This window comes from Leptidea sinapis, chromosome Z (assembly GCF_905404315.1).
Source record: "Leptidea sinapis chromosome Z, ilLepSina1.1, whole genome shotgun sequence".
Classification (NCBI taxonomy): Eukaryota; Metazoa; Arthropoda; class Insecta; order Lepidoptera; family Pieridae; genus Leptidea; species Leptidea sinapis.
Genome location: NC_066312.1, coordinates 21,595,834 through 21,608,991, shown reverse-complemented (window position 1 = coordinate 21,608,991; position 13,158 = coordinate 21,595,834). Strand labels below are relative to the sequence as shown.

Genomic DNA, 13,158 nt, shown 5'->3' with positions numbered 1-13,158 from the left:
AAATTATCTTGCCCCAAACTAGGCATAGCCTGTACTATGGGTACAAAGACAACGATATATTTAATACAATATCCTTACTTAAACATACATAAATGCTTATAAACATCCATGACTCGGAAACAAAAAATCATATTTATTATAATATAAATGGTTCCGGGATAATGGTACCGGGATTCGAACCCGGGAGCTCAATAGGCAGGAACTCACTAACCCCTAATAATAATAATGACTCGTAATCTACTTATTGAGTAGATAGATATTTTATGGCGAATATTTATATGGAGATGAGCTTTTATATTCGTTCAAATTAATTTTGTTGAAACTGGCTTAACCTTCAACCCTTAATTTGCTTCAAAATTGCCACGGTGAAGCTTGGTAGTTAAACATAAAAAACACAATATCAGTACCTATTACTTCGCTAATTAAAGGTACATGTTGATCTCGAAAAGTTATTGTAAACAGAATAAAATTAGGTACTTGTGCGGTTTATGTAATTTAACACAATCAAGTAAACAATGGCCTTTGATTATCGCACAATGAATCAACACAAAGTTACACTATATTGCGCGTTATGGTGCTCAGAGTCTTGATAATGCTGTTTGAAGTTTCACCCTATTTCCTATTTTTATTTACTTTAGAATACTTTATATCTTTACTATAATAGTCATTCATTTCCATGCGCGCCCAAGTGCCCCTACATTTCATTAATTAACAGCACGGTTGATGTAACTACTCGATATATATCAATATAAGAGTTATAAATACTGGCATGACTTAACCGCATTTCATATACTTTATCGTAATTAATAAAGAGATAAGGTTTGGCAATTTATTTTGAAAGCGTTATCGTCGTGTTAATTACTTTGCAACAATGAATTCTGCGATGTTGAACCTCATTAAGCATCATTCTGTATTCAACTAAAACATTTTTAAGCATAGAAAATCGAATTTTATTCAAATTACAGATAGATATTACTGGATATATAGTGAATATAACATTAATTAGTTTTAGTTACCTACCTAATAGAGTTTCTGAGAGAAATTTGAATAGTAACAAACAGTTATTTATTATTAAAGGCACGGACTAGTAAAAAAAGAAGGACTCCGCGCTGTGATATTAGCAAGTGAAGCACCTTTATGCTAGTGTGTATGTGGTTACGGGGTATACATAAGATACATAATTTTTTCTCCCTTAAATAATCATATATCCACAAATACTTTTATAGTATTGTTTTTACACTTTTTTCATAACACACGACGGCTACTGTGCATTGTTCTCCGCAGATAGACATAGTGATATGCAGTAGCAGATTTAAAAAAAAACATTTCTGAAGAAAAACCCAGTGCAGTGAAGCAATCATTTAATTGTTGAAAAGTTAAGCAAAGTTGGGTAAATTTAAATTGATTATCACATGAAGTAATTAGTTTTAAAAGTAACAAAAGAATCGTTAACAAATATATATTATATCTTCTACAGTCTAAGTAATGGAGTTATTTCATTATACACAATGGCCTCAACTGAGAGAAACCTTATGTAACGATTGCTTTCCATCTATTGACATCATCCCCCATTATTTTTGATCAATCATTCTAGTCTCATTTATTCGTTCATTTGTTCTATTTTTATCACAATATATATATATATATATTTAAAATCAAATCAAAATATTCTTTCTAATCAGAATTGAGAAAAGTATTGAAGGACCATGAGCGATACACATTTAAAACTACCCACCATTTTTTATGTAGGCGTTCCCAGCTATACATAACTCGTCCAGGCCGTGCATGTTATGATCATAAAACTCATATTTCGGCTGACGGATTTGTCATGAAATAGACTCCACAGTAAGCACACGCAGTCATTTAATCAGAGAGTCACTTGGAAGAGAAGAAAAGCTTATCTGCTGGCTATGTACTAAGCCGAAAACAGGTTTCATCATAATGTTATTAATGTACAACTTTTAGGCTACGCGTATGCTGAGACGCAGACTACTCAAATCCACGCAGCGTAGAGCAGATTTTGTAATATAATATGTTCGTACTAAAAGCTGGGTACGTTGCGGTGCAGCCACGTAGGGTGTAGACATGCGTCCTGTAGGTCTACTCTTATTCAACGAAAATCGAAGTTTCGTGTGTTTCTCACTACGATTCCATTCGTTTCGAAGTTTCATCCCGAACGTCATTGTTAGACATTTCGAATTTCTAAGTTAATAAAATAATTTCTACTCTGATTCATTTACGTTGCGAACGAAAATTTGAATATGACAGCTGTTTGTTCGGAATTTTCAGCTCAAATTGACAAAACCAAAGATAATAATATGTTACCTTTTGATTTGTATGGCTTATGGTGTAAATTTGCATGTAATGGTTTCAAGAATGATTTTAATAGAGGCTGCTCTACGTGAAGAACTTTAAGAACGTAGAAAGAACCGGCGTCTTTAATATATTTATATTACGTAGTGGAATTGCCAAGAAACTGCCCCCTGTGTATTAAAATAATAAAATCAATAAATAATTTTTAAAGTCTCGTACTGTAAAAGCATATTATCTCGGTATCTCGCTGACGTCATCCTAATTCTACGAACTCTTTATACTAGTCAACTCGAACTATTCTGTATACTAGAGAACAGAAAAGTGTTCTTGCTGTGTCAAAGCATACGTTCCTGGCGTATGTCTGCCTCTTCTGCCCTACCCTGCAAAAACTGTACTGTTCTGTGCTGCGTCATCTGCGTCTCAGAATACACTTATCCTTAGTATTGAAACAACCTGTAGGGCCAATTAATACTTTTTTTTTTGCACATATCCATAAAATTCACACAACTCTGCATTAAAATCTATCCGTGAAAAAAATACCTTTTTTTTGCACGCTAGGAAATTATTTTCCATAATTTATTAAAATAATGTTTCAGGGTATTTAGCATTTTAAATAAAAAATAATTATCAAATCGGACTACATATGCGTGGTGCCAAACACAAAAAAAATTTACGTGTCGACTTGAGAACCTCCTCCGTTTCATTGGTCGGTTAATTATTATAGACACTTTTCTCTCTGACAATTTCTACGTTATTATATCTAGCTAACAAAACATGAATGTCAAGGATATTATTCTTACGGTCTTATAGGTATAAAGTGGTCGTGTGGGCGCGGACCCCATCGATCGATACGCTTCGGGGTCAAATTATCACGTAGAAATATACCTACAAAATAACGACGGTCGTATTATTAGCCTAATTTTCTGATACCCGCAGTGAGTCCCTGGTTATCTTTATTAGTGATGATTATTATGAGTTCGTTTGTAATGTCAAGACCCCTTTTTTGGAAAAGTGAAAAGATGTACTTAGAAGAAGACATACTAGCTAATATTATATATTAAGCGAATGTGAGTTTGTTGTAACCTCAAAATCATGAAATTTTTAACGCACGTTACTTTTTATTAGGACTTTATCAAGAAAAAGAAAATTATCCTTTACGCAAATTATAATGAACTAGTCGAGATGCGATTGTCTTAAATTGAATTAAACCACCGACTCGATCTTTACTTATGCTTATGCGTTTGCACTCGTGAATATTAACAGAAGTAAGTTTATCAACGTGACTTATCTATATATATAAAAATGAATTGCTGTTCGTTAGTCTCGCTAAAACTCGAGAACGGCTGGACAGATTTGGCTACTATTGGTCTTGAATTATTTGTGGAAGTCCAGGGAAGGTTTAAAAGGTGAATAAATATGAAAGTGCTCGGAATTAAATAAAAACAACAATTTTGTTTTTCCTTTGATGATTGGTATGGACATATTTTCTATGCGAGAATTTATTGACACACGGTTTGACAGTTCTGCTGTAAAACAATTTCATTACAACAACGGGGAGCATATTTTACGAAATAATTCTGGATGTTATGATAAATTACTGACAAATTCATAAAAAACATTATTTTATATATACAGAACAACGTCTGTCGGGTCAACTAGTTAGTTATAATTTATATGTATAATGCAAGTTAAAGCCTATATCACTCGCGGCACATATTATGTCTACTGTCATGTGCTCGCGGGTAAAATGTTAGCGTCTCTCTTCGCCACTCGCGTCCTTTGTTGTCAAGTGTCTGGCGTCTATATCTGTCTCCCTCTCTCTTATGTGATCAGTCGGCACTCCAAACATTACTGGGTTGCCAACTTATGTGGATGCAATCGCCACACGATATTTAAATCGATATTACTGAAATTTCAATAACCGATCTAAAGAATCTTTTGGTGTTTTTTTTAAAAGTGAAAACTTCTTTAGCGGGGCTGAGTTGATTTTTCTGAGAGATAAACTTTTTAATGTAAAATAATTATAATAGTTCTGAAGTGTTAAATTTATGTAATATAAATTATCAAATAAAGCAATTCGTGCAGAAATTACTCCCTAACCATTTCAAAATATTCGAAAATGCACAACGTTAATGTTCAACTTATCACTTCTGCCGGCACTCCCGGAGTGCATACCGTTATTCACCGACATAGCCCAAATGATTGTGAAACTGAAGTGGCAGTGGGTAGGGCGCATAGTTGACGGATAGATAGGCGTTGGGACAGTAAAGTCCTTGAATGGTGACCACCTACCGAAAAACGATTTGTCAGAAGTCCCCCCCCCCCAGAAGATGGACTGATGGTCTGGTCAAAACTGCCGCAGTACGTTGGATGACGGTAGCACAGGAGCGATCACAGTGGAGATCTTTGGGGGAGGTATTTCTCCAGCCGTGGACGTCTTCCGGCTGATGATGATGATTTATCAATGTGACAAACATGCTAATGTAGTAAAGATTCGATATCGATTATTGGAATTACATGTGGAATATAAATAATCTTAAACTGAAAAATATATTGACGATGTCCGTCCGATCTACAGAAGCAGAGAAATTATTTTATTATCGTTCCATTTTAGAACTCAAGTAAACAAAAACAGTCCATTCGTATAACCGTTACTAAAATAGTCTGTAGAAACTGTCTGACAGAAAGCGTGACTTTCATTTGATCTTTCGTAGCTGTGGGAACGTATACGTCAATATTTACGATACTGCTGTGGTATTTTTCCTTCGCAAATGCCAATCTTCCACGGGTAACACGTGAATGAGATAAGCTATATTGCTGTTTACAAACTTTTGATAATATTATTAGGGAATAATATTTATATTTAGCTGCCAATCATGTTGACGTCAGCACCCAAATATTGTAATTGCCAAAGAAATCAAACGATAGCCACGTCATAATAAATATAGCTATGTATGTATTATGGCAACGGGAGTATCTCAAATATAAAGAAAATACTTAATAAAATATAAACAAATACCTTATATTAATTTGATGAAATAACTAATACAAAGTAAATTAATAAATTATATTTATAAAATTATTACTCAGTTTTAATCCTTTCTAAAAATATTTGATTTGAATATTGCTGTTGCTAAAATGATATATCTATATGATCTTACATTCTTCACCAACATTAAAAAAGGAGGAGGTTCTCAATAATTCGTCGGCATGTATTTCTTTATGTATGGTACTGGTGGACTGGATGAACTGATTTTAATCATTCTTTTTTATTTGAAAGCTGATGCTTCCGAAGTGGTCCAATTTGGTCCAGAACTAATAATAGCATCCATGAGAAAACCACAAAAGTCTTATAATTGCTATAAGAATGGGTGCGACAAATGGATGAATAATTCTATATTGCGCCAACCGATTTCGATGATTCTTTTTTTATTGCAAAGGGTATACTTCAAGATAGTTAAGTGAGAGTTTGGTAAAGTTCTGGTTATGAGATCTGTGACAAAGTAACGGAACTCTTCAATTCTTAGGAGCAGATTATAGCTACTCAGCCGAATCTTTTTTTATGCTATCTGGATATTTGAGTACAGGCTACTCAAATATCCAGATAGCATACCGTAACGTCTTTATGGTCATATAGTTGTCATAGTCGAATATGTTGATCAATGGAAATCCTTAACAACTTACAGTAAGGGTGCGATCTGTGGCAGAATTTCGGTCTGTAATCAAATTTCAATGCGATTACGTTCATTGCTGCATTGCAAAATAAATCATAGTAGATCTACAAATATTTAGACAAATTATTAGTAAGAAATATTAACTATTCCAAAACTATAGATGTATCCTTATCCTGCCCGTCGGTATTTTTAAAGTACATTTTAAACTTCACGGTTCCTGCCCAAGTAAATTATTCTTAAGTTTAATTTTATGTCCAGCAAAAATGACATAATTTTATTTCATACACACGATTTGAAATTGCCGCTAAATAGCTAAATTAATGTTGTTTAATGATTGATTATTTTGAGTGACAAGATGTGATCTAAAGCATAGACAAAATATTTTCTGACACTCAAACATCCAAGATGTTGCCATGCCAGAGATAAGGTAAGTTTAAATCTATTTTTTTTACATAATCCTTTGTGTTTTCTTTAAATGAATGTATTTAACAGTTAGTTTAATCTATAACTTGTTTGATTTTAGCATTATTTTTGAAAAATTTATGTCATTTAAAAATCACATTAGGTATTTTATCCACAGAATCGAGGTTAACGGACATTGAAATAGAAGAACTCTGGAGATGATGACCCGGAGTTTATTCCGGAGCGCGACCTCAACTTGGATAGTTGTACTAAATGATTACGATTGATCATCATGGTTGGTCCCCGACAATTCACGCTGCTCTGCGTTGCACGAGGTCAAATGGTTCGAGCAGATACTGGGGTGTGCCAGACTCCAATACTCCATATGTGGCTGGACCTGCGCTTTGTAGAGCTCTAGAATGTGGGGAAATATTGCGGTGATCTATGTATGATGCCCAGCTTCTTCGAAGCCAATTTGGCTTTGCCAGATGACCGCTGAATTGGCAATCGCCCGAGATTTCGAGATCCAATTTAAATTTAAGTTTTTAGTTTTTTTAAGTAGTTGAAAATTTACAAGCTTTTTGAAACTGATTTTGAGAATAAAGGATGATTTAAATAAGTATCCTTTTATTTAAATGTACCCTATGTCTTTCAAAAAGGACAAATACAGCTTAGGTAATTTATGTAATTGTACCCAATGTGCTTATAAAGGGACAAAATATATCAGACTTTGGTATTACCCCAATGCATTTTGAATAGTCCAAGGGTATCCCAAAAAATAGTACAATAAATCTACATACTTATATGACACCAGGCAAATTTACAAGGCATTTGGTTGGCAAATGCCTGGGCAGGAGGAGGATACTATGCACTAAAAAGTAAAAAATAACTGCGTGTTTTATAAAATCTAATATTTTTTTTTATTTAATCTAATTCTAGTTACAATTATTGTTATCAAAGACGGGGTCAGCCAAAGTAGGTTTGTAACTACATATGCATAGTTGTAGATGAGATGTGCTTGTGTGGCACGCAACGTGGCAAAACGATAGGCGAGGGTGGGGCCGCGGCGGGAGGACATCGATTCCAAAAATAGCAATAATTGTAACTAGAATTATGGTTATTAATTACATTAATTGTATTGTATAAAATACGCAATTATTTTATTTAGTGCATATTATATGTATTGATTTGGAATAGTTTTTTTTTTGTTAAAATGTTTTTTAGCTGCTATTATCGAGAAGAGCATTTTTATGAGGCTTGGTGATAATCACTGCTAAAGAGCACTTGGACAAAGTAACTTGATAACATATTTATTTGTATTACTAAAAGGGAGTGCGTAATATCAAATTTTTGGATAGTACTCGTTTGATTTTTAAAACGATATTTATGTAATTTTACCGATTTGTAACATACTTTGATATGAGTTTAAAGTTTTTTGTTATCTGTAATAGTTACGCAATAATCGCCTGGTCACACTTAACTATAACACCATGTATGTCTAAAGTATTGATATGCAAAATAATGTCAATCCTTTCAAAGCCCATTGACAGCATGCAGGAATGTAAGGTTTCTAATTGCGATATATGGAGACGAGAAGAAAGTTGAAATAGATGACACTGTTTATATATTCAAACATTAAGAAATTATTAACGCTCTTTTTAAAAACATCAAACAAGAGTCTATATGTAAGACAAATAAACAATAAATTCTGTGTTATTAATTATCTAAAATCATTTCGGCTTTTTCTATACTTTTCAGGAATAATTAAACCACTTATAATATTTTTTAAGCGATAACCTCCACTTCTGGAATTAATTACACAATATAATTTGAAAACAAAATTAGAGAGTGGAACATATCAAGTAGGTACATCTATATATATAAAAATGAATTGCTGTTCGTTGAAACATCTATATATATAAAAATGAATTGTTGTCTCGCTAAAACTCGAGAACGGCTGGACCGATTTGTCTAATTTTGGTCTTGAATTATTTATGGAATTCCAGGGAAGGTTTAAAAGGTGAATAAATAGGAAAATGCTCGGAGTTAAATAAGAACAACAAATTTGTTTTTCCTTTGATGTGTCCATACAAAGTTCCTATGAGAGAATTTATTGACGCACGGTTTGACATTTCTGACTGTGAAACAATTTCATTACGACAGCATATTTTACGAAGTAATTCTTGATGTTATGATATATTATTGACAAATTCATAAGAAAACATTAAGTATTTTATTTATTATATATACAGAACAGCGTCTGTCGGGTCAGCTAGTAATATATATTTTTATGAACTTCACGTCACTCGAACCGTTGACTCAGTGGAAGAGCGCTCGCACAGAACGCGAGAGGTCGCGGGTTCAAGTCCTGCATCGTCCATAAATTTTGCTGTCAAATTAATATGTGTACCTCATATAATGTTAAATATAATAATATATAATAATGGTATATTTTTTTAACTACGACTACATAAATACATAAAAGGCGACATACTAGTAACTCTAAAGTTAATAATATCTAAAAAAAAAGAGTGCCATCTATCATGCCCGAAAGAAGCGAAGCCTTCTAGTTTAAAACGCTGGAGCTCAGAATTTTCGTAATATGTAGATACTAGATAGTATAGGAATCTCATAACAAATCACACAGATCGATTCGTCTGTCTGGCGGTAGCGGTCACTTACCGCCTACCCCCGATAAGGACAACTTTATACGTTAGAGCGAGACCATATTATTCTGATTAAAAACGGGATACAACAGCACGGTACAAAACTAGGTATTTATCGGAAACGACCCGATGCTCTCGTTTTTCATTTCGTGCAGTTTCGGTGTTCGCGTGCATACCAGCTTCCGAGTGCGTATCGAACGATGATTATTTTTACAGTACCCAATGATATCATAGTATTAAAAGACATTGAGTATCCAAAGATATTATAGAATGTTTAAATATCATTGACAGTTCCTAGTACTAATTATTAGTACCTAATTACGACATCAATATGAACAGATCGGAGATAAGAAAATCTAATTTACTCTTATGTTGCCTTTATATTGCCATGTGTCTGATTTTTATGTTATTCGAGTGTTTTATAGTCTTTGTTTGGGTGACGGGCGCAGTGTGATTTTATCGAGGTCAATATATTATACATTAACTGTCTTATTCATAATGACTTAGCGGAGATTTAAAACATCGCTAATATACGTTTGTTAAAAAATGGTATTTATTATCGCATATTAGACCTAGACCTAAAACGCTCATCATCTCTTCGATAAAGCTGACGTGACGTATAGTAGCTAGGACCCTTCTATTCTATTTTAAGCACTATAACGCAAAAAAACATGGCTGATATCGATCAGCTGTTCGTTAAATAATGTGATAGCTTCCCGCTCAAAGTTGTTGGATATCCGTCATAGATTGACAACCGACAGACTTCTAAACTTTGATTTTTGAAGTTTGAAATAATTTTGACAGTGACTTTTAACCTCTGACAAACCATTGACATTGAAAAGATGTCTGTTTCCATTGACAGTTCCTCATTATATTAGTTGTAATCATGCTTTTTTGTATGAAATGGCAACATTGCGTACTATACAGACGTTTTAGTTATGGGAGATTTATCTAACGAAAATGAATAAGGAATTTTATCGAACATTCGATAGGCTTAAAACACGTTTTAATTAATATAGCTTTATACCTTCGAAAAGCAATTTTTGTGAATAAGGCAGTAAGTCGTATTGTATTGTGTTACGAAACTGCTATGGGTAGGCTATGATGCTTGACATTATTTTGAATTTATTGAACCATCTTCCCGTAGGTACACATTCATTGCCATAAAAAAATAAACTAAAATACATATATTATTGGGGTGATAGAAAAGTTTAAATAATAAACAAATGTATATTATTAAAATACCATAACGGCAACCAACCTCCGCTTGTATTGCAAACGATAATATATTCTCGTTAGGAAATCATTTTCGTTTGTATCGTTTTAGTAACGTTCGGGCCGCCCGCCGCGCCTTGTTGTGAATTTGCCATTAATGTTGCTTGAACTATTAATTTAAATCTACCAAGTGAATTTGTTTTACATTTTAATTAATATGCAAAGTACCCTATAACGAATGTTTATTAACATGATTTTCAGACCTTCCCATATGGAATTTCGACGGGAGCTCAACAGGACAGGCTGACAGAAAGAATGCTGACACATACCTGATACCCCAGGCGATATATAAAGACCCCTTCCGACGCGGGAACCATATTCTTGCGATGTGTGACACTTACACATACAAAATGCAACCAACTGGTATGTATTATCAGTTTCTTGTTAGACTCAAAAGAGATTAAAGTATATGTTAGACTCCCATATTCAATACTAAAATGGCTCAATAATTACTACAGATAACGCGCAAGTCAAATGCAGAACTCAGGAATGCGATAGTGATGTGTATAATGCCTAATTATATTTCATGACCATAATCATGAGTGTGTCGATAAATTTAAACAAAGCTTAATTTATACCATTAAAAACTAGTTTGAAATAATAAAAAAAAAATTTCATAATTTTAACCTAATAATCAAATTTAAAATTTTTGAAATTATACTTGTTTAGGTATGAAAAAATTATGAGAGTAAAATTTTAAGATGCGTGCGTGAGTTGATGTTACACAAAAGTAACAGGTTGTAGTTGGTAAAATATATCTTTTAAACTATATAATATATGTATACTTATGTGTGCACGCAAGAAGTTATACTTCTTTGGCGTAATAAAACAAATCCTTTAAAATATTTATTCAATATATTTGTCAGAAATGTGTCAATTGTCAATAATTGTTAATTGTCATTGCTTAAAAGATATTATGTCGTGATATTCTACGTTTGTACAAAGAACAATATTGTAAAAATTGTGAAATTAATTATTAAATATTAACGAATACGGCTGTATTGGCTTGAACCCTTTGCCTGTCCTACAAATAGACGATGAAACCAAAAAATAATTAATATCGCAAACGTCACAAAATTTCTGAAAACTTTTATTTTTAGATGTCGTTGTGCGCGCGCAACGTATAATAGTCAAAGTTTATCTTCAATAACATCAAATAAGGTACTGTAAACGTCACTATGTTTTGCTTTTATATCAATGAAATTTTGCAGTTATAAACCTATTTAAATATTCGTTTATTGTATTTTGGTTGGATTTGGCCTTGTTATCAATGCTCTAAATAAATGAAAAAGAAATGTAATTTGTCAGAAATATGTCAAATGACAATAATTGTTACTTGTCAATTATTTATATATAAATAATCACTGATCTATATAAATACCACTGGACAGGCTGTTCCATGTGTTTGACAGCATAAAAATTGAAGTGCCTATTTGAAGCGCCGCTCGCGAGCGTCCAGAGAACTACTTTTGACGTATAATACAAATAAAAAGGCTGCGACACAAGCTCTAAATACTCTGAAGTATTTTTTCATTTTGAATTAATTTCGTTCGTTTTCATTGATATTTACACTTCAGGAATCAACGTAATGGCGTACACTTTTTTTTTGCAAATAGTTTCCCCACCATCTATGTTGTTTAGTTGTTTTAGTACCGCAGACTCTCGCTACATGGCCAACAGCGCCAAAATGGCGAATATCAAACTGTCACAAAAGCACTTTGACAGCCGCCAGTCCAGTGGTAAATGGTAGAGGTCAGTGTAAATAATAATCAGCTAGATATTGTCGCGTAGCAACGCTTCGACGTACACGAAGAAAGTTACGTTCCGGACGTTTTTTTCCGGTTAGGGTACCCCTCCGCATCGTACCATAAGGAACTTCGTTCCAAAAAATAACACGGGATCGCAATTTTAGTATTAACACGATAACACGGTAAGCTAGGACAATGGCACATCACTACACTGTAGGCGCGCGACATAAGGGGTGCGGACATCGGGGAAAGATGCTCTCGCCATTTACCCCAGGCCCAGACTGCAATCAACTCGCAAGATAACTGTAGGTTCTTAATCAATCATCAATGACTGTTGTTAGCATTTCGCAATTTGTAACATTTGATCTTTAGAGTATAAGCACATAAAAATATCATTATCAGTTTAGGAAACCACTATATATTTGTATAATTTATGTTGCCTCTAAAACATTACAGAATCGAATCACCGAATAAAGTGTCAGGAAGCGTACGACCAATGCAAGGATGAAGAGCCCTGGTTCGGTATAGAGCAGGAGTACATTCTGCTCGATGCTGACTTGAGGCCGTTCGGCTGGCCCCCTGGCGGATGTCCACCACCGCAGGGGCCCTACTACTGCGGAGTCGGAGCTAACAAAGTTTTCGCAAGAGATCTTGTTGAAGCCCATTACAGGTAAAAACATTAAATTAATACGTACTCTTACAGTCAAAATCAAAACTTAATATTAAAAAGCTTGTGATTTATACATTTATGGAAGCGATCTTTAGTGTAAAGGTACCTTTACAGAATGTTTTGTTTCGTAATCGTATTTTTCTATATAAAAAATACATTTACTAAGCCAAATCCCAAGTAAAATTATGTTTATTTCGGCATAACGTGACATTGACTTTAGGGAACCACACAACACAAGTTACAAGTCGTATCATCAAATAAATAAATTGAAATTTGAATCTCTTACGTGTAACGGGTTACAAACCTTATAAGGGTAACAGAATTCTAAATATTATAGTTTCATTATATTTATGCGAATGTGAGTTTTGTTACGACTTAACCATTTATTTAAACTGCACACGCCTTGTCAT

At 33.7% G+C, this 13,158-nt stretch overlaps 2 protein-coding genes across 3 annotated transcripts in view; one reads left to right on the top strand and one right to left on the bottom strand.

Annotated features, from left to right (window-relative positions):
• Positions 1-13,158, bottom strand: part of LOC126978499 (chaoptin) — a 310,992-nt gene that overhangs the window by 146,102 nt on the left and 151,732 nt on the right. The gene's annotated exons all lie outside the window — the stretch shown is intronic.
• LOC126978509 (glutamine synthetase 2 cytoplasmic-like) overlaps positions 1-13,158 on the top strand; it is a 28,358-nt gene that overhangs the window by 8,926 nt on the left and 6,274 nt on the right. For both annotated transcript variants that reach the window (XM_050827351.1, XM_050827352.1), the window contains 2 exons: positions 10,532-10,693; positions 12,535-12,748. In XM_050827351.1, coding sequence (XP_050683308.1) covers positions 10,532-10,693; positions 12,535-12,748 — 376 coding nt within the window. The remainder of the gene's footprint in view (positions 1-10,531; positions 10,694-12,534; positions 12,749-13,158) is intronic.